General features: G+C 51.4%; 3 protein-coding genes across 4 annotated transcripts; 1 reads left to right on the top strand and 2 right to left on the bottom strand.

The window, feature by feature from the left end:
• Positions 1 to 198: 198 nt before the first annotated feature.
• SNIP1 (Smad nuclear interacting protein 1) lies at positions 199 to 3,858 on the bottom strand. Its single transcript, XM_064635514.1, has 4 exons — positions 3,701 to 3,858; positions 3,521 to 3,623; positions 2,555 to 3,114; positions 199 to 1,661 (listed from the first exon to the last, which is right to left on the bottom strand). Exons 1-4 carry the CDS (start codon positions 3,826 to 3,828, stop codon positions 1,397 to 1,399), a joined length of 1,056 nt encoding a protein of 351 aa, XP_064491584.1. The 5' UTR covers positions 3,829 to 3,858; the 3' UTR covers positions 199 to 1,396.
• Positions 3,859 to 3,938: 80 nt separating this feature from the next.
• On the top strand, positions 3,939 to 6,755 carry DNALI1 (dynein axonemal light intermediate chain 1). Its single transcript, XM_064635518.1, has 6 exons — positions 3,939 to 4,034; positions 4,148 to 4,254; positions 4,332 to 4,501; positions 4,907 to 5,085; positions 5,282 to 5,446; positions 6,420 to 6,755. Exons 1-6 carry the CDS (start codon positions 3,954 to 3,956, stop codon positions 6,453 to 6,455), a joined length of 738 nt encoding a protein of 245 aa, XP_064491588.1. The 5' UTR covers positions 3,939 to 3,953; the 3' UTR covers positions 6,456 to 6,755.
• Positions 6,756 to 7,348: 593 nt separating this feature from the next.
• On the bottom strand, positions 7,349 to 17,111 carry GNL2 (G protein nucleolar 2). 2 transcript variants are annotated; one of them, XM_064635503.1, is made up of 16 exons: positions 16,800 to 17,111; positions 16,641 to 16,725; positions 15,693 to 15,787; positions 15,105 to 15,244; positions 13,679 to 13,863; positions 13,347 to 13,413; positions 12,131 to 12,289; positions 11,458 to 11,571; positions 11,206 to 11,334; positions 10,726 to 10,830; positions 10,460 to 10,618; positions 10,198 to 10,314; positions 9,444 to 9,874; positions 8,723 to 8,802; positions 7,938 to 8,035; positions 7,349 to 7,529 (listed from the first exon to the last, which is right to left on the bottom strand). In XM_064635503.1, exons 1-16 carry the CDS (start codon positions 16,861 to 16,863, stop codon positions 7,380 to 7,382), a joined length of 2,178 nt encoding a protein of 725 aa, XP_064491573.1. In that variant the 5' UTR covers positions 16,864 to 17,111; the 3' UTR covers positions 7,349 to 7,379. The 2 variants fall into 2 exon arrangements, with proteins under 2 accessions (XP_064491573.1, XP_064491572.1); XM_064635502.1 differs by having other exon boundaries at positions 11,206 to 11,571; positions 16,800 to 17,096.
• Between the last annotated feature and the right edge of the window lie 3,842 nt (positions 17,112 to 20,953).

Genomic DNA, 20,953 nt, shown 5'->3' with positions numbered 1-20,953 from the left:
CACCGGGACAGCGGCACCGGGACAGCGGCACCGGCACCGGGACAGCGGCACGGGGACACCACCGGCACCGGCGGGGCGGGACCCCCGAGGCAGCCCAGCCCACCCGGCACCGGGACAGCGGCACCGGGACAGCGGCACCGGGACAGCGGCACCGGGACACCGCGACACGGGGACACCACCGGCACAGGGACACCCGGGGGATTTACAAAGCCTTTATTTAAAAACCTCCTGGAGTAGATATAAAGGAGCTCCTCCTGCTCAAACCCCCGTCCGAAATCCCAGGGCAATGCCCCGTATTTACACCGTCAGTGTTTCCAGCCGCGTGTACAACGAGAACGGCCGGCGGACAGTCTGTACCCGGCAGGGACGAACAAACAGCTGCGGCCACAAACACCCCGCGAAGTGGGAAATACACATTTCACATAAAGCGACGGGGAGGAGACAGCAAAGACTGTGCAACCCCCAGTGAGTGGGATTGGTGCTTCTCTTCCTAAACGCGATTTCTTTACAGGGGGAGACTGAGTTAAACAAGGAACTAAGGTAAGTTTTTATAAAAAGAGAACTTAAATAGTGCAAACTCTGGTTCAAACGTGTCACCATATTGAAGGAGTTTCCGTGTGACAAACAAACACTGTGGCAGGGTGGGATCAGAAATAACAGCTCCAGCTTTTGACCCAGACACTCCACATTCAAGGACAGTGTCAGCATCGAATGTGGGAACATGTGGGCAGACCCTGCCCTCAGCCCCCATCACAGCCTAGTCACCTGAAATCCCAGGAAGTGTTTAAATTCTGTTTCACGTTCCCTTGTGATTTCCAGGCAAAAATCCACACAGTGAAATGCCCTCCCTCAGTCACCATGAGGCAAATTAAATACCCAAAACATACAAATACAGGAGGGGCTTTGTCACATTTCTGCCCTTTCAGCAGTGACCTGGATAAATTCTCCTGTCAGAACTTCCAACAGGCAGAAGAATTTGGCAAACTACTGAACGGGACGTGCATCAGGGACTCTCTAACATTTCAGTCTGTAGTATTTTCAAAGGGCTATAACAAAACAGGTCATAAAAATAATTTTCCAGATGTCATCTGTGTTTGACATGGTTTGCTGGCACTGTGTGTGCAGGGTTTCCAGCACCAGAGCTTTCATGTCCAGGTGCTCTTCTGCTTGTTGGGAGAAAAATAAAATAAAAGTAAAGCTGTATTTCCTGATATGCAAAACCTATAAAAGATGAATAATCAGCAAAGTCCCCCAAAACAGACTGTGAGAACAGACCAGCAACAGAAAAAGGACTTTAAGGCAACAAGAGGCATCAGTGCTGTGATGCTCCGTGGTCATCCCGTTCAACTGCAAAGAGTTTCTCTCCTCTGCCCCTCTCCAACTTCCTCCTCATCTGTTAACTGTCAGACTCTTCTTCCTTTTCCTCATCCTCATCATCGTCCTTTGCATTGGCCTCAGATTTATCTGAGGATTCATGGAGCAGGACGTACTCCCTGCTGCTGAACCCGAACTTGAGCACGTCCTTCTCCTTCAGTTCGTAGTAGCGCTGGGGCTCGATGCGCTGGTTGTTGAGGAAGGTGCCGTTCCCCGAGCCCAGGTCGATGATGTAGGGCCTCACCCTGCGGCCCACGGTGCCATCAGCTCGGGTGTACTCCACCAGCCTGCAAAACACAAACACTGAGTCACAAGAGAGGCACAGAGAACATGCCCCAAAGGCAGGTGAGACAGAAATCATGCTCCACAAGCGAGTGGGTTTCTGCAGAGAGCAGAACAGGCCGAGGAGAGCAATGAGAAACTGTGTGTGGCAGAGCAGGTTCTGAGAGGCTGCAGCATCCCCTAAGCCTCTGGTGATTACACACAGCAACTCTTGCACTGGGAGAGATAATGTTCCCCAAGAGAGCACCGCTGCTGGCAGCAGCAGCAGCACCCCCCTGCTGAGTCAGAGCGAGAGAGCAAAGCAACAAACCTCTCCCTGAAATGCTTTCACTGCCAATCACACCTAGTGTGATTCCAACCCAGGTTCACACCCTACCCTGTGTCTAACCCCACTGTGTCATTTTTCTACTTGTGGCTAAATAAGAGGAATTAAAGGTATCTCTGGGTCACTGCTGGGAGAACCGATGGCAGTCACACAGAAATTCCATTTCTAACGTAATGTAAATGTAGAAGACCCTTCTGGAAATTTTACTATGAGGAGATTTGGGTTTTTCGCTTAAGGAAGCTTTCCTGCCTGGAAAAAGGCATCTTTCCCAGAGACAGTTTTAAATGTTTTCTCCTCCTGCATTCCAGAGGAGCTGACTCCCGGGTATGAGAGAAGATGAGCTCTTGAAGACATGTCTGAGGGGAGTGGGGGGGCCAGGGGTGACAAAAGCCCTGAGAAGAACAGAGAGTGTGTCTCTTTCTCAGGCCCAGTGCAGACTTGTGTTGGTATGTTGAGCGTCCCCAAGTTTGGAAAACAAATTCCCCTAAACCCTTCCACTGCCTGGCCCTCACACACACCGACAGCCGTGCACTGCAGGGGTTTGGTCTGTGCTCCATCCCTCCCAGGGCTCACCGGTACTGGAAGACGGCGTGCTGCTTGGAGCAGGAGGGGTGGTCGATGGGGATGTCGGCGATGCGGCGGTGCCGGCCCAGCAGGTATGCGCTCTGCCGGTGGATGTACATCACGGGCAGGAACTCGTCGTTCTTGAAGGGGTACAGGCGCCAGCGCGTCTTGGGCACGCGCGCCTCGGGGGGCTCGCTGTACTTGATCACCACCCCCCGGAACGTGTTGGTGTCCTCCAGCAGCGCCCCCGACAGCTCGAAGCTCGGCTTCTCCTTGTTGGCGGCCGCCTTCTCCTTGGGTTTGCCCTCGGGCGGCCGCAGCTCGGGGTTGTGCTCGGCGCTGCCCTGCCGGTGCTCCCGCCGCCTCTCGTTGTAGATCTCCCTCTCCGCCTGCTGCTCCCGCAGGGTCTGCGCGTCCCGCTCGTGGCCTCGAGCCCCCGGGTTCTTCCTGCGCTCCGAGTGGTCCCTGTGCCGGTCCCGGTCCCCGCTCCGGTCCCGCCGCTGCTCCTGCTCTGACGAGTGCCTGGGCTTGCGCTCCTCGTTGCCCCTGCGGCCGTGCTCGTCCCGCTCCTGCAGGGCACAGGGACAGGCTCTGGGTCCCAGCGAAACCCCAACCCCGCACACCAACAGCACGCTCTGGGGCAGGCGTGTCCAGGTCTGACACAGCGCCAGACAAACGGATCTCCTGCCCAAATGACTCCCGTTCCCACAATTTGCACCGACTGAAGCACAAGAAACAGGCGGTATCGCCAGCTCTGGGCTCAGAGTGCAGCTGCCAGGGACGTCCGTGCCGCGGCACAGGCTGAGCTCGCACGGGTGCTCCGGTCACCGCTAGCACGGCCTGGGGTGGGCAGACCCGTCCAGACCCTCCCTCCGCTCAGGGACGGGCTGCAGGGGCCGCAGAACCGAACTGCCGGCACGGTCGAGTCTCCGGGAACAGCCACCGGGGCCACGCCGCACCGACAGCACCCTTTACCTGCTTCACCCTCACGGTGCCGTGGTACGGGCTGCGGCTGCGGCTCCTCCTGCCGCGGGGCGAGCGGCTCCTCCGCCCGGACCGGCTCCTCCGCCGGGGCGACCTGGAAAACAACGGGAGGGGGGGTGAGCGGCGGGGGCCCGAGCAGTGAGCGGGGCCCGAGCAGCCGGACCTCCCTACCTGCTGCCGCGGCTGCCCCGCCGCTCCTCGCTCGGCGGCGACGGGCTGCGCCGGGGGCTGCGCCGCTCGGCCTTCACGGCCGCGTCCCTTCGCCGCCGCTCCCGCCGCCGCTCCCCCCCCGCCTCCATGGCGGCCGTGCCGACGGAAGTGCAGCCACTTCCGGCCTCGCGTCACTTCCGCCCGCCTGAGCGCTGCTGCGCCTGCGCGGGGCCGCGGCGTCGCGGTCGCCACGGCAACAGCGCCCTTGGCCGCCATGGCGGCCCCGCCGGAGTCGCTGCTGCGCTACTGCCCACCACAACTGATCAGCCGGCGGGGCGACAGGGCCTCCTCGGGGGTGAGCGGGGACAGGGGCACCGAGGAGCACCGCGCTCTGCCGGGGGCGAGCGGGCCGAGGGCGCCGCGCTCCCCCGCCCGCTCCTACCGCGCTCTCCTCTCCGGCCCCCGCAGGCCCGCTCGGCGAAGACGACCCCCTCGCCGCCGCCCCGGACACCCGGCGCCGTCAGCCCCTCCCCGAAGCACCCGCAGGAGCTCCTGAACGCCATCCTGCCGCCGCGGTGAGCGGGGCCGGGCCGGGGCCGGCAGCGCCCGGCGGGCCCCGGGGCGCCCGATAACGCTGCTGCTTCTCTGGCAGGGAGTGGGAGGAGGCGCAGAAGCTCTGGGTACAGGAGGTGTCCACCGCGCCCAGCACCCGCCGGGACGTCGTGCAGCTGCAGGAGCAGCTGGACCGGCAGCTGCAGCAGCGGCAGGCGCGGGAGACCGGGCTGTGCCCCGTGCGCAGGGAGCTCTACACACAGTGCTTCGGTCAGTGCTCCTCCCACCGCTGACACGCAAAGGACAGGGCTGGCAAAATCCTTTTAGTTGCACTTACCCAACAGTTCATTTAAAATAGCTCAGAAGCCTGTCTAACTCACACACTGCCAGCACACGACGCTGGTCTTCCAAATGCAAGGGGTGGCCATGGGTTGGAGCAGGATCCCCTAGAGGCTCCTCTGTAACTGCAAAAAGTCATTACACGTTCTTAGGTGTTCCCTGTTACAGCTTTAGGGGATCAGCACCACTGCTGTTCCTTGAGGGGCTGCACCATCACTCTTTTACCTGCTGCTCTGGTAAATCCCTGTTCCCGTGGAGCAGAGAACGGTCAGAGGGGCCCTGTGTGTGTGCAGCACTCCCAGAGATCGCGCTGCAGGTGCTGTGCCTCCCTTGCAGACGAGCTGATCCGGCAGACGACGGTGAGCTGCGCGGAGCGGGGGCTGCTGCTGCTGCGGGTGCGGGACGAGCTGCAGCTCACCCTGGCCGCCTACCAGGCGCTGTACGAGAGCAGCGTGGCCTTCGGCGTGCGCAAGGCGCTGCAGGCAGAGCAGGGCAAGGCCCTCATGGAGAAACGGGTGAGTCGGGGGCGCTGCCGCGGGATGGCAGCAAAGACCATCAAAACGCTCGGCTCGCAGTCCTCGGGCTCTGCTGCGCTCCTGAAGCCTGGTTCTGTTGTATCTGAAATGCTTTAGAGACTGTACCACACACCACTTTTAACTGAAAATTGACTATTCATCAACAAAACTTGAGAGATCCGTGCTCTTTCCCAAGATTGCAGAGCTGGAGGAGGAAAGGAGGGAGCTGGAAAAGCAAGTGAGTGAGGAGAAAGCCAAATGTGAGGCTATTGAACAACAAGAAGTAGAACGGCGAGAGATAGAGGAGAAGAAACACAACGAGGAGGTTCTGTTCCTCAAACGGACAAACCAGCAGCTGAAGGTCAGTAAAAAACCACAACTCCAAATACTAATGGTAACATTCTCATTAAAGCCACTAAAGCTGCCCCTCTGGGAACACAACACACCATTGAACATTAAATATTACCCAAGAAAACTGCATACTCCTGCAGCAGGGACTGGGTAATTATTTGTGCATGTGGCTTTGGTGAGAAGAACTTCTGCTCCATATTCTGGTTTTGAAAGGAAAAATCCCACATCTTTCGAGTAAGGAAAGAATGTCACCCTGCACAACAGCAAATGTTGGCTGCAGGTAAAAACATTTCCCTTGGAGCAAGCTGCTTTCCTTACCTTCACTTCTCCTGCAGGACCTACTTGCCAACCCACATTTTCAGGCTGTCTTGGAATGTTTTAGGGCACAAAATGGAGTAACTGTTAGATCAAACGTGCGTTGCCCCTGAATCCATGGCTTTTTCCTTGAAGTGCCTGTACTCCAGCAGCTGTGTGTGCCACTGCTGGGGGTTATTTTGGGGGCAGCTCCCATCAATCCACTAACTGGGCGTCAAGTTGTCTCAGTAATCACAAAACTTGCTGTTCCCAGCTCCTTTAGTCTCAGAGTCAGTTTGTGTTCCAAATGCTAGAGAGCCAAATATTTAATTTAGCTCACATAGTCCAGCCTGAAATCAGAGAATTCAGACCACTGTTTCAACAGCTTTTATTTAATTTCCCCCTTGATGCTTTACATTCTAAGCTGAGTGTCTCAGTGCACAGAGCCAAGGCCAGCTCTGTTCTCCTCAGAATGCAACAACTGGGCATGCCAGGAACGACAAGCTAATTTATAAAACATGTAGTAAGGAATGGAATGGCTGGGGAACAAACCTGGCCTGGCTCTCCTGGCAGCAGTGCAGGATCCCTCAGTTCCTCAATGTGAACATCCAACAGTTTAGTCCCTCAGCACTGCAGGTTTATTTCTTAGGTTGAATCTAATTTGCCTCACTGTCTCATTTGTTTTTCAGACACAACTTGAAAGCATCATTGCAGCAAAGAACTAATTGTTTTGTTGTCCTCGAGGCAGGCTCAGAAAAGCTGTCAGAGCAAGAAGCTTGCAATTAGTGACAAAGAATTGTCTTCCTACAACGATCTTGAGTTTTCACTTACCAGTAACTGAAGGCAGCATTACTGTGTTCTTTCTTTCTTTCTTTCTCTCTTGAAGAGTTGAAATTCAAGAGCTTCATTAATTACTGCTCCCTCTTTCAGTGCCATCTCAGCAGTCAGCTCTGTCTGGGACTTGCCTGTTGGTAATGTGCTAATGACCTTCAAAGCAATAACTAATAAACATTTTTAAATGCAAACATCTCTCTGATATTATTAATTTGAAAATGTTGTAGAAAATTCAGAAACAATATAAAGGTGTCTACAAGAATTCCAAGTCCCATGCACCAAGAAGCGAATAGCAGATGATTCTTAGGTGTCTGGGGTATTTCCTTGAGTACCTGCAAATTGGTGTCGATTGTACCTGGAAATCCGTCAGTGGTAAGTGAAGCACAAAGGGAACCCTTGCCAGTCATGGATTCACTTTTCAGTGGAAGCAAATGAAATCTTTACTTGAGGTACCTGTGTAAGCAGCTGGTTCCACAGCAAGCAGACATGGGAAAGAGAATTCCCTGCAGTCATGTGAAAACCCCCAGAAAGCAGGTTTCCAGAAAAAAACCCACCCAAAACCCACCACTGAGCAACACTGGAGGAGCTGTTTGGCCAGTGCAGGATTTGCTGGCCTGGGATGGAGATGTGGAAATACCATCAGCTCCAACTGCACAAAGAACTTTCAGATGATGCAGAAACAAAGAGGGAGATGCTGCTCCTGGGGCCAGGACAGACCGGTCACACTGGGCTTTGAACGGGAACTGCAAGTTTTATAGTAAAAAAAGCCACCGCATACTAGAACTGTTTTATGTAAAATTTAATAGAATAAGCAGCTATTGCTTATGTTTGTATTTTTTGTGCTTTGATCTTTGTTCCTCCAAGCCAGTTTTTTTCTTGTTCTTATTCTTATTTTTCACGTTGTGAGTTTCATAATACCGGACTCCAACTTTCTTGGAGCGCTGCTGCCTCTCGGCTCGTCTCCTCTGCAAACACAGACAAAACACATTAGCAAATCCCAGCATCCATAGCCTCAATGTCTGCCACTCTCCATGGTGTTCACATTCCACACGCCTTAAGTAAAATAAATAATTTCCAACAAAATGTTACTGATGAGAACCTATAGGGAACCCACGCACCTATGCTCTTAAAAAAGAAAGCTATGCTTCAATCTTTACATGAGTAGTCAACAAGATAAAAGAAGCAACCTAGAGTGCAGAGTCAGGTAAGAGGGCTGTGACATACGTTGTGACAGGACATTCATAACAGAATTCAGTCTTCACTCCCCTCCTGCTCAGGCTAAATCTCAAAGCTCTTCAGTGGTAACGGGCAATCCACGGATAAAAAGCCACTCTATTTCCCTGCTCAGCTGTACTACAAGAAATCACACTTACTTCTTTGGATGTGAGTTTCTTGCAAGGCTGTTTACCCAACTGGTCATCATCATCACCTCCCTCTTCTGCTTTCCTCTTTCTTTTCTTCTCTGTGCTGCCTGCAACCAGCAGAAATCACACAGTTGGGTATCTTCCAGAACACCCATTTGTTTGCAGAACTTCAGACTGGGGTCACCATCCCAACTCCTTGAGCAATGCATTCCTTTGGCCTTATTTAACAGCTTCTACCCAAACAACGTGCATGCTCCTCACCAGAGAATCAGTAGCTATTACTATGAAAGCTGCTCTCAAGAAGTAGATTGCTTCCAGCCTCAAGTAAGCCCAGGAGACTGCCACAGTCCTTTCAGAATGGGGCTCTCCCACTGACTGTGCCTTAATCAAATTGCCTATGGCAACTGAAGCCACAGTAAAACCTACAGACTGAAGTATCTCTGTGCTTTTATAACGTCCCTACCCCCCTCACTCCCTCTTGTGTAACACCCCAGGGAGAGGGAGCTGCTCTGGCTGCAGCCTGGGGCCCAGGCTGCTGGGAGCACAACATTTGCCTTCTCTGGACCTTCCCTCACTCACAGGGACATCTCCCATCACACAGACAGGTGTTCTACACTGAGGCTATAGCAGGTCAGCAGCAGCTCTGGGGTCAGCTAAAGGGACATTTAAGCAGCTTCAGGGGAAAAGAACTTGGATGCAGGAGCCAGTGGATGCTTCTCCCCCTAACTCCCTTTCTTCTCTGGTTCACAGGATTTCCCAACACAGATTAAGAACATTAACTAATCTTGTTTTACCTCTGTCTTCAGTTTCTTTGGATTCTTCAGCCTTCTGCATGGATTTTGCAAACACTTTGTCACTCAGTCCCTTAGGGATTCTACAGAAGATAAAATCAGCAATAAAAGGTTGTTGTAACACAAACCAAGAAGCCACCGGTCTCCAGCAGACCCCAGTCCCCCGTCAGCACCAAAGCCACAGTTTTTGCACCTAAAAAACACATTGCAGTACTCTTGTCTCTGGAGTTACTGGGCTTGTGTGCTGCACAAGAGACAAAATATAACCCTTAACCTTGAAATCTCCGTCCTCACAAGGCTGGTGAGTGAGCTTTGCTAAAACTGGGCTTGCTCTATGGGCCAGGATACTCTGCATGTGCACAGGGACCCACCTGGCATATCGAGGTAGGAATCAGCTTTGGTATAACCCAACATCGAGGAGAGATCCAAGGATACAATTTTGCTGCTCAGAATACCAAGAGATTTCTAACCCATAGCTTAAGAGGCAACTTTCAAAAGTGAGAACATTTTTAATTATGCTGGTAAATAGCACTTCTTGGAATAACCTTTCAAAAACAAACTGCTGCTTGGCCAAATTTCCAACCCTTATGGCTAAACCAGACAAACTGCGGCTTATGTGAGGCAGCACAGGGGAACTGTCAAGCAAGTCAGGCATGGAATGGAACTACAGCAGAGTCACATCAACCCTTTCCTCCCCTGAAAAACATTGGACAGATTCAGGTACCTTATTGCTGAGAACCTCTTGGCTTTGGCTTTATCCAGGAATTTTTTGTATTTTGCAATCTTGTCCTCCAGGGCCTTAAGAACTGCTTTAGAACTCTCCCTGGCACCCGGTGCAGCCACCTGCGATTCCTCCTCTCCTGCATCCTGCTGTTGCTCATTCTCCTCCTTCTCCTCCTCCTGCTCTTCCTCTCCACAGGAATCACTGTCTGTCTCATCAAAGCCTGGCACATCCACAGGAACCAGGTCTTCTTCCGAGAACTGAGGTGCCACATTAATCCTGCCGAAGTTCTGCCGAACGTGGGACATGAGCTGCCTGATTTCAGTGTCTGGGTTGTTCCTCTCTTCTGGCTCCACACCTGATGCCATCGACTCAGAGGCTTTCTCCTCAGTATTATCTTGGCTTGAGGTCACAGCTGCTTCCAATGCAGGAGGCTGCAAGGAAGAGTGTCATGGATATATTATCCACAAAGTCTGTCCCATCATCTCCAACTTCTATTTTTTCTCTTTGGAAAAAGCCTCGATGACAATGTGATAATCACTGACATTTCTGGTAGTCAGCAGTGGCTCAGATATCTCTGTAAAGAGCACAGCACAAACCTGGTCCTCACTGACTTCAAGTGTCACCTGAGTGACCAGGGTTGGGCAGAGCCCAGTCACTGCCCAAGTCTCATGGCATTCTGGGAAAAGCAGCAGTGAATGCTATTAAGAAAATCAAATAATATGTAGAAGAGAAGGCATGAGCTTCACATTCTCACCTGGGAACCTGGTTCACCTGGTTCTGCATTTGGTGGCTTCACAAAGAATGGGATTCTGCCCCTCTGCCAGTCATTGAGAACCATCTTGCTCACAGTCTGCAAGTCAGGCTCACCACCCTAAAAGAACCAGGAACAATCTCTGCCCACATTTGCAGGGCACAGCACCTTCCTAAGCCTTGTAAGCAACAGAAACGTTCCCATCTCCCATGTTCAGTAACAGGCCCCATGCTCTCCAGCCTGCAAATGCAGGAAGCTGTCACACCTTTAGCAGTTTTCCAGTCCTAGCAGCAAGTTTCTCAAGGAAGTCTTCTGTATCCTTCCAGGAATCAATTTTGTATGTCTTCCTGATGTACTCTGCTTTGGCCCTTTCCAGCACAGCACTAATATGGTCTTCGGGGCTCTTAATCTTTTCAACTTGAACCTGAAAACACATGGTAGAGGATCAGCCCTTTGGAAGTGTGTATTCATCCCTCTGAGCCCACCCCACAGACAGCAGCAAAGCTCCCCAGCCCCCGTGCAGACACGAACCACTCCCTTCAGCACGATGTCCGTCTCCGTGTCTCCCGACGGATAAACCACCCCGGGGCAGTCGATGAGGAAGATGCGCCGCATCAGGGTGATGTACTGCCACACCTGGAACAGAGCATTGCCACACCTGGGACAGAGCATTGCCACACCTGAACAGAGCAGCAGCTGCTCTTCAGTGCTGGGTTACTGCCCTGTTTGTGAGGACGAGTCCCAGAACCGGCACTGACAGAGCCTGAGCCAGCGCCTGGTTCAGGAGAGCACAGACATGGAGCACTCCCACGACTGCAGAGTGGCACAGTGGGAACCTGGGAATGCTGCCAGAGCAGTGCCTCAGAGAAGGGACTGCCCATCAGCCACTCCTTGGGCCACACAGCCTGTGCAGCTCAGTGCTGGACTTGCCAACGTCATGGGGCTGATTTCACACCAGTTCTGCCTTTGAGCACGAGCTTATTTGTATCTGTAACACAGGGATGTTCTTACCTTTGTCTCCCCTGCAATGGGGGCCACATTGCAGACCTTCTTGGATCGTAGGGTATTGATCACTGAGCTCTTGCCAACATTGGGGTAACCAATGAACCCCACGCTGATCTGCTTCTTGTCAGAGTGTAACTGGTGAGAAATAACACATCCTTGTACACCACTGCAGCTCTGAGCCCCAAACCCTAACAAAGCAAAACACCACACACTAACTCTCCCACCCCAACCATACAGATCCCCAGAATTGTTCTGTACCTTTCCAAACTGCCTTAGAAGCTGTATGAAAGCACCTTTGCCAAAAGGGTTTGTGAGGCTGGCGTGGAAAGCCAGTGTTGGATACTCCTGGGAAAGGACAGCAACCCAACGCTTCTGGAGAGGCAAACAGGCTGGGTTAGGGACCTGGGGCTGGAGGGGGTGACACCATCTGCTCAGAGAGGGGGGTACAGTGTCTGCACTGGGCTTACAGCTGCAATGGCCATGAACATCGCTAGGGAAGAACCTTTGAAGCATTTCCCCAACCCAACAGCTAAAAGCACTGAGTATTGTTTGTATAAAAGACAAACAATTTCCCAAAAACGCCTTCACTGCTAGCTAAAACTCATTAGTTTAACGACATAAAGCAAACCAGCTGGGGTGGATATGGATCCTAGGCAGACTAACATTTAGCATACTCTGGAGACAACAGCTGAACTGTTAAATCCAGACAGAGGAAGTAGGGAATTTGTGGCTGGTGAGTGTTGCTCAACTCGGCCAAACTTGGACAGATCTACATGGTAATTGTTACTTTTACAGCAGGCAAGCAGAGAGCTCCCAGTGCCCCAGTTGCAGTACACCCTTCCAGACCAGCATGGGGACTGGCATGGAGCTACAGCCAAGCTGCAACAGGAACAAAGAGGGTCCAAGGAATAACAGGCAGGACTGTGCTTACAGTAGCCCAGGTAGGAACGAGATCACATTTGTTCAGGACAAAAATGAGATGTTTCCAGTGTTTCTCCTTTTTCAGATAAGATTCCACATGAGGGGAGCGAGTGCCCATGGGATCCCTGGCATCAAGAACCTGAACAACAACATCTGACGAGTCGATCACCTGAAAAATAAAAAAATCACACAGAAGGAAAGGATTTTACAGAAAGCAAGACATCTGTACCTCCCAAGTGAAAACTAGTCAGTTTTGAAACTACAGCATTAGTTTAAAAATCTCGTATCCTTCACAAACAACTGCTACTTCCCCTCAGACCTGTGAAGCTCAGACTAACACCCACTGATGCTCCACTCTCCCCTCTCCTAAATCCCCTCCAAATTTAGACTGGACAGCTGAATAGCTTTTACCTGTTCTTACGCACCAGGGAAAGAAAACAGTGCACCCAAATGTGAAAAAACCAATTGCTTCAGTACACAACCCCCCAGTGTTCGTCATCCATTCAGCAGCAATTCCCTTCTGCCATTTCATAATGGATCAGGGTATAAAGGATGTTTTCTGGATCAATATGAAACACACAACCAAGCAGGAACCTGCTGTTAGTCCACTAAGCATCTACAGCAGGGAGCTGTCATTTTATGACTTCCTTCAAGCCAAGTGAATTTGTTTCACAGCTTTTTCCTGCAGTTTTGGCAGCCTCTTACTGAAATCTGTTTTGCTCGATTATTCCCAGTGCTTTTAGATCCAAATGAAAAGGTTTTAAGCTAGATTCAGAAATTCAGAGCAAAAAGTCAAGCAATTTCACACCTAACAGTCAGAGAGAGAGCATAAACTCTCAGTCCCCATTTTTCTAGCAGCCAAGGTGGCTCACAGGGAATTAAGGGTCAGAGCTCTCCCAAGACGAACCCATCCACACACCAGATGTTTTTAGCCAAAAGAAACTTCAGGGAACATGACTGGTTTACTTGTGGTGAAGCCCCAGGAATCCAAGAGAAACTGTTATCTTTGCTTTGCCAGTCCTTCTCTAGATAATGTATTTTAATGATGTTTGTTCCAGTAGGACAAGAGCTCAAGAATCAAGCTCAGTCACGCAGAGATTTGGAAATGAAACTCTGTTTTCTCCTAGAGCTTCTCTCACTGTTGCTGTACAGGATTTCAGTGCTGTGCTGCAGCCCCTGCCTGTGCCACAGACGTGACTCTGCTGCGAATTCCAAATGCCACTTACCTTGTAGAGCTCACCCCAGATTCTTCTGGACTGTCCTTTCTTAAAGATTTCCTCTTGTGCTTCATCCCTGGAAGACATCACCAGAGACATCAGCAACCACAAAAACAGGGTCACAGTGTTGTGTTGTCTTCTCTTCTCTAAAGCCCTTTACAGACAAAAGAGATGAGGCCCAAGTAACAGCTGGGATTTAGCCAAAATTCCAAATTCAGCTAATCTCACTTTCCTTAGTCCTCACACAGTAACAGCATTGATAGATGTACCAGATACTTCTTTAAAAACAAGGCTGGCTTTTCAGACAAGTAAACAATGAATCATTTTTCCTTTCCATTCACCTTACACCAGTGTCCTCTGTCACCAGGTCTCGGTCCTTGTCCTGGTCATAGGACTCTGAGGAGGCCTCAGCATTCTCCACCAGAGCCTGCACATCACTTGCAGACAGCGTTGGTCTTTTCCTCTGTGCTTTGGGACCAAACGTTGTTTCAAATGTTTCCGTGTCAAGAATGTGAACCCTGGAGGTCTGAGGAAAAACAGGTTGGTAAAAAAAAACCCCAAGCACCACTTTTTCCATCTCGTGACATATACTGAAGAAGCCTGGAGTTGAACACAGCCCTGGAGCCTGTGACAAGTGACAGGCATGTCCATAACAATGTTTGAGTTTTCCGGCTTAAGCTTTGGGAAACATAAGAGTGGATATTTAATAAGCAACGAAACACTGTGCACTTGCCAAAGAACTATGCTTCAGTTCTTCCACCATAAATGGTGTCAAATGCAATTACAGCCACAATGATGAAAATTCAGCTGCTATCTTTGATCATTTCTTATTTTTCTAACAAGAGCATAAATCTCGCCAAATTCTCAGATTTTTGTCAGGGACAATTACCATCAAAATTGTAGATTTTTAAAGTTTGCAATGAAAGCCAACTTTTCTTGGAACAGCAAACAATTCATTGCTGAAAGCAGCAATTTGTTTTTGTAATGCACATTTTGACATAACCTTTTCTTAATTTAAGTAACATTTTTATTACATAAAACTTAAAAAGTTTCCATATGACAAAATAGCTACCAAGAGTCCAGAATAATAGTTCAGACACCATGAAAAAAACTGGCAATAACTAAAACTTGATGTACTAGAAATGAAGTCTGCATGCACAAGGATTTGTGATACAGGATAAAACACACGTTCAGTGTGTCTGCAGTGTGAAACAGGCTCAGAAAAGGTCCAGGAGCTGTTAGAGGCATTAGAACATTCAGAACATCAGCAGGCACACAAACCTATCAGAGAATATATTGCAATATGGTAATATCATAACCTATCACAGAATCCCACAATGGTTGTGTTGGAAGGGATGTTGAAGCCCATCCAGTCCCACCCCTGCCCTGGGCAGGGACACCTTCCACTATCCCAGGTTGCTCCAAGCCCTGTCCAACCTGCTTTGGACACTTCCAGGGATGGGGCAGCCACAGCTTCTCTGAGAAACCTGTGCCAGGGCCTCCCCACCCTCACAGGGAAGGATTTTTGGGTAATTTCCCAATGCAAAATGAAAATTCCTATTAAATAAGGTATCTTCTCACTGTTTCTTTGCCCTAACACTCAATGCCTGCAGTGACAGGGAATCAGAACCATCCTTCCCCAAGGAATCCACTACAGCTGCCTCTCCCAAAGCTTCCAGAACCAACATTTCCCCAGACTGAGCAGAGACATGTCCACAGGTAAATGCCTCTCCCGACAGCCCCCCCTGCCCAGGGAGTGACACCCACGTGTGGCTTGATCCGATCATGGAACAGGGACATGGGCAGCTTCCTTTGCTTCATGACCACCCTGTAAGGATCCTTCATCACCGTCTCCATCTCCTCCTGGAACTTCTGGAGGGACGACTGCTTGATCACTCGAGTATTCCCTGCATGTAAAAACAAACACTGCACCTGGCCATTCCTCACTTAACTGCTCCACAGACCCCAGGAACACCAATAAAACAGGAACTCTCTGTCTGGGATCAAAAACACCAGGGGATGAAACCAGAGGATTTTACTTGAGACTTTGGGATTCCAAATATGCACAAACAGGCCAATCCCTCTCTTTCCCACCATTTAAAGGAAATTTTAAAACTATCTCTAGGACACTTAAAATCCATGTACATGGGCAAACACCAGGGACTGACCACAGGAACCAGAATAACCACCCTTAGGGAAACCAAATGCCCAGAGCACAGCCAGAGGTGAGGGGTCCCTCAGCTCAATCCCTGCCCCACACGGCCCTCAGACCACAACTGTGAAACAAACACCCTCCAACACACAAAGCTCAACAGTTTTTCAGCTTGATGAGTCTGGAAGCTGAACAAAACTCACCAAACCATTTGATATTTGGCTCCACCCTTGCCACTGTGCCTGGTGCCACGGTGGACTGAAACTGCAGGGGTTTGATCACTTTGCCATGTTTGTTCCTAAGGGACAAACAAGGACATGTCAGTGCACTCACCCCTTCAGCACCTGTGTGTGCCAGGCCAGGAGCACATCCATGAAATCCAGGGAGACCCTTCACCCACAGCCAGTGCTCCAGAGTGTTCCCTGGCCTGTGCAGGGGAGTCAATCCAGCTCTGACAGCAGCAGTGGCACTCACAGCCCTGGCTCTCCCTCCAGCCTGGCCAGACCCTCCCTCCAGCTGTCTGGGTCAGCCCAGGGAGGGCTCCTGGGGTTGCAAAAGGAATCAAGGACCATTTTCTAGCAAACCCCACTCAGTTCTCTCTGGAGCTTTTTAACCAGCTCTGCAGGGCACTCATCAGCACAGTGTTCCCAAGCTCAGACCTGCTTTAAGTTCAGCAACATTTCAAAATCCCTCCTCCTCATCTGCTGCCCAGACAGCAGGAAATGGGGTAAAACAAACCAGAACTGCTGATGTGAAGCAGGACTCCCAGAGCCCCCACGGCACAGACACGGTGGGAGCTGCTCCCCAGCCTGATCCCTGAGTGGGGCACAGGGGGAATCCCCTCAGGGGATCCCTCCATGCAGGAGCCAGGGGGAGTCAGGCTCTTCAGGCATTTGGGAAGCAGCTTTTGAGCTATGCTGCTGTGGGAAATCTGGGAATTCTGGGTGGTTTCGGGACTCATGACATTTCAGGGACACGTTCAGCTGTTCTGCAGCGCCTTTTCCAGCTGCACCTCTGGGACATGGCTGGGCTGCTTGGAGCTGTGGGCCAGGCTTGGGGCAGGCTCAGGGTGAGGCTCCCCAGCTCCCGGGGTCACAGAGCACTGACACAGGCCCGCTCCAATACCGAGCCGTTCTGCCGCCCGTCCCCACCTGCGCTCCTTCTGCCGGTACATGTTGAGGCGCCGGATGGTCGCTCGGTCCCGCATGTTGTTCCCCCCCGCGCCCCCGATTCGATCTGCAGAGACAAGAGAGGGTCAGTCCCGGCCCTGCCCGTCCCGTTCCGCCCGTCCCGGCCCACCTGGCCCGTACCGGGGTTGGTGCTGGCGCGGGAGGGGTTGATGGAGCAGCGGCCCTTGTACCGCGGCTTCACCATCGCGGCGGTGCCGGTGTCCCTGTCGGTGCCGGTGTCCCTGTCGGTGTCCCTGTCGGTGCCGGTGACCCTGTCGGTGCCGGTGACCCTGTCGGTGCCGGTGTCCCTGTCGGTGTCCCTGTCGGTGCCGGTGTCCCTGTCGGTGTCCCTGTCGGTGCCGGTGTCCCGTCCGTGTCTCCGCCGGTCCCGGAGCGCTCGGGCGGGCCGCGGACACGCGCGCGGCACTTCCGGCGCGCCTGACCCACTTCCGGGAGCCGCCGCGAGGCGGCGCAGGCGCAGCGGCGTCTCCGGGCAGCCACGTGCGCGCCCGGTCGCCATGGCAACGCGTGCCCCCCCGGCCCCCCCGGCCCCCGTGTCCCTCTGTCTCTCCCGTGTCACTTTGTCCCTCCCGTGTCCCCCCCGTCTCCAGGAGGGCTCCGGCCCGCAGAGGGCGGCGGGACGCGCCTGTGCCCGGCCTGGGGCGCTGCGGTCTGGCCGGGTCCCTCCCGGGGCCGCGAGGCGGTTCTGAGGCCCGGCGGGGCCGCTGGCACGGGGAGCCCCCATTGTTTGGGAGTGTTTGTTCATAGACACATAATGGGAATCGTTTGGGAGCGCGGCAGTAGCGCTCCTCGCCGTCTGCTGATGAATGGGGGCAGCTGGAGAGCAACTGGGGCTGCTGGTGGGGAACTGGGGCAGTTGGAGGGGCACTGGGACTGCTGGAGGGCACTGGGGCAGCTGGTGGGCCACTGGCGTAGCAGAGACATGCACAGGGCAGTACTGGTGGGTGTTTACAGGCACACGGGGCTGTTCCTTCTGGGTTACTGGCAAAGAATTTTAAACATTAGAAATAACAACATTGGTGTTTTTATGTGCGTGTAAAGAATTGCATGGACAGTGCAGTAACAAATCAAATTTAGGCAAATTCTATGTCTAAAGCCTAAGCCTACGTTTGTGTTACTGCCAGATTTTAATAGCAGTCTGAAAGCTCCTCACCTAGGGGAAATGAACAAAGCTGCACTGAAATGGTGTTAATTGATACCAGAGCCTGGGCCGGGGCCAAGCTCAGCACCTTGGGAAATCCTTCCCCAAAACACAGCCCTGGCCCATCCTTCCTAAACACTTATTAGCAGCAGAGCATTCCTGGCCAGTGCAACATCCTTCTGGTGCTGCTAATGCTCCTCTAAACCCAGAACAATAACAGAGCTGCTGGGGTTTTGTTCTTTTAATGATTTTCAGCGTTTTGCTGTGAGGTGCAGAGTCCCTGCTGTGCAAGGGAGCCCTGATGAGTCAGGCCTGGGAGATGTTTTGTAAGATGGAGTCTGGAGTTTGGAGGCTGTTTGGCTTAAGCCTACAAGTTCTGGTTTTTCTCTTAATAGAATTATCTGTGCCTTGGGCATTGAAAAAGTACACACTGATGTGGGCATAAAAATCAATTCCAAATTGTAGATAATTGTCTAAGCTATCAGACTCGAGGCTCATGTAGGAGAGTTTTCCCAGGACAAGTGTGTTTTCTATTAGAGTCGATATCAATCTGTCAGAAGATCCTTTTGATTTTCAAAATTTTAGACTAAATAGTTGAGTAATACTTGCTCTGCTCTTCCCCACTCTTTCTTCCTTTCCCTTAAGAAAACTCCTTTATTGTTAGCAAGAGATCTTGGGGTGCAGCCAGAAGGTCCCTGTCTCTTTCTGTGAGAGAATAAACCCAGCCAGCTTTGGGCAGGAGGTTGTGGTGTGGAGAACTTGTCTTGGGGATGCCTCAGAGCTGGGTGCTGAATTCCCAGGCTGGAAGCTTTGGCAGTGAGGGCTCAGCCCCTGTCCCTGGCTGTGCTCACAGCGTGTCCCCGTTGGAGTGGGCTATGGGTGGGATTTTCTGTCCTAAGATCCTGCTGATCACGTGTGGGACCTGCATTCAGACTGGCACCAACTCATCCTTTCTGCTGCACTCTCCTTGTTCTCACATGTTCCCTGACCCAAATTCCATCACTGGGGCCAACAGTTGGTGTTTAACTGGCAGTGTCCCTGCAGCTGTTTGTTGTGTATCTGATAAGTATTGTTCCTCTAAACTGATCTTTTGTTACTCTATGACTCACAGCTTTTCCTTTGCTATTGATGCATCCCTCCCCTCTGGATCTTTAACTTTCTCTTGCCCTGTGTCCATTGGGTGCAGTGGGACCGGCGGGACAGCGGGGTTGGAGCTCGGTGTCCATCAGCTCTGCCACACAGCCTCAGCTCCTGCCCTGACCGGGGCTGAAATGAAATAATTTCGAGTTTTATGTGGCCTCATCCTTGTCAAATCCCATGGAACAGGGTTACATGATGCCATTGGAATGACTCATTCCCATAATTACATATGTTCTGAGGGGTTATTCCCATTGTATTATTAAAAACTAGTGATGTTGGATTTTTGGCAGGGGCTGTCTTCCTTGTGTGATCTACACATTTTGTCAATTAAATGAAGGAAAAGTAGATTTCCAAGAGTTCAGAACAAGACTGGACTTGCACTCAGAGCCCTTTTTCAGTGTGGTATCGAGCTCCTGTTTTATTTAACAGGATAAAGCAGCATCAGCCATCTCACTCTATTGCAGCGATTCCCTGCAGAGCACAGGGACTCAAGTGGCCTTTGTAGCTCATCTTCAAAATCACAACCAGAAGACACCATAGGTGGTTTATCAGCACAGCAGCTTTCCCAGCTCAGTTCCTGAGGAATAGCTTTCCAGGGATACAGCTGACAGGAGCAAGAGGCTCCCTGGCAAAAAGGCTCCAGGTTTGATGGCTCCTGAACAGAAAAACCAAAGTGATCCCAGACTGTTCCCAAAATGGGGACTGGAAGTCGGGAGGGAGGAGAAAACCCAAGTCAAGAAAAAAGGCCAAAAGGTGTAAGAGGACTTGGAGAGCCCAGGCTGAGCTGTGCCCAGCAGGGTCGAGCCCTCGGAGCTGTGCCCGCTCTGCAGAGCCCTCGGCTTCACTCTGGGCACAGAGACCTGGAGTTCACCAGCACCCTGAGGGCTAAAGCAGTTACATGTAAATGTTCTCCTGTGGTGTTTGATTTTAACAGTGATGAAAAGTAACTTCCCTGTCCGGCTGGGTTCCCATGGGGCACAAGAGGGGCCATGGCCTTGAGCAGCCCTGTCAGTGCCTCTAACCTGGCACTTCACCTCGGGCTGTAAATAACAACACAACCTACCTGGCTGCCTCTTTTTTTCTTACTAAGATCCTGCTGCTCTTCAAAAATCATGGAGATTCCAGCAAGAAGCTCCATCTAAACTATGGTTTGGCATTCAGTTGGGTGTGATGTATTACTGTGTACATAAAGGCGATCAGGGTGATTTATTTATGGTGACTGGTTAAATACACTGGTATTTCTGTAATTTTAATAGAGATTTTTTAAAGCATGGTGCCTAACATCTCTCTCTCACTCTCTCTGTGAAGGCTATTGACTTAATAAAATCTGTAAATATATATCTGAGCTATCCCTTTTAGTGTTCTCAGAAAATGTAATCCAAACAATAGTGTTGGAGATAACCTGTTTCACTATTCTACTCTGTTTCCTTTAATCAAAGGTAAGATTTCTTCTGAGTGAGAAACCATTTTAACATAAACACGGGCTAAGCAGTATATACATTGCCCCTACCTCTCTGGGGCAGAAATCCAGTGAATTACTGCATGAGGAGTGTGTGCACACAGTTCATTGACTGTATCTGACAAAAAATACAGATTTATATTACCCACAGAGGGTAAGAACAGGATAGAACTGACCTGTGTTTGGTGACATTCATCTGCTTTAGCTTCTGAATCTCAGCAAATGAGAGTGAAATTGAACTGTTTCAAACCCATGACTGTAAGCTGTTCATTATTCCTGGCCCTTTGTCCCCCATGGCATGGAAGGGGTTGCCCAAAAGCTGAGGAAGCTGCCTAGAAACTGTCCTGCGGATTCTGAGTGGAATTCTGTCCAGTGAATAATACCAGGTTGTTCAGCAGGGAAAATAAGGGTGTTTTCTGCGCAGCAGAGTTCCTGACAAAGGATCTGTCTGTCTGATTGTCCATCCAACAGCTGCTTCTCCAGTTCAGCATCGAGCTGGTCAAGGCACAGGGTGGGAACACGCCCAGGAGTCGG

Source organism: Pseudopipra pipra, chromosome 24, assembly GCF_036250125.1.
Source record: "Pseudopipra pipra isolate bDixPip1 chromosome 24, bDixPip1.hap1, whole genome shotgun sequence".
Classification (NCBI taxonomy): Eukaryota; Metazoa; Chordata; class Aves; order Passeriformes; family Pipridae; genus Pseudopipra; species Pseudopipra pipra.
Note: the sequence above shows the minus strand (reverse complement) of the source record. Positions and strands in the feature narration are given on the sequence as shown.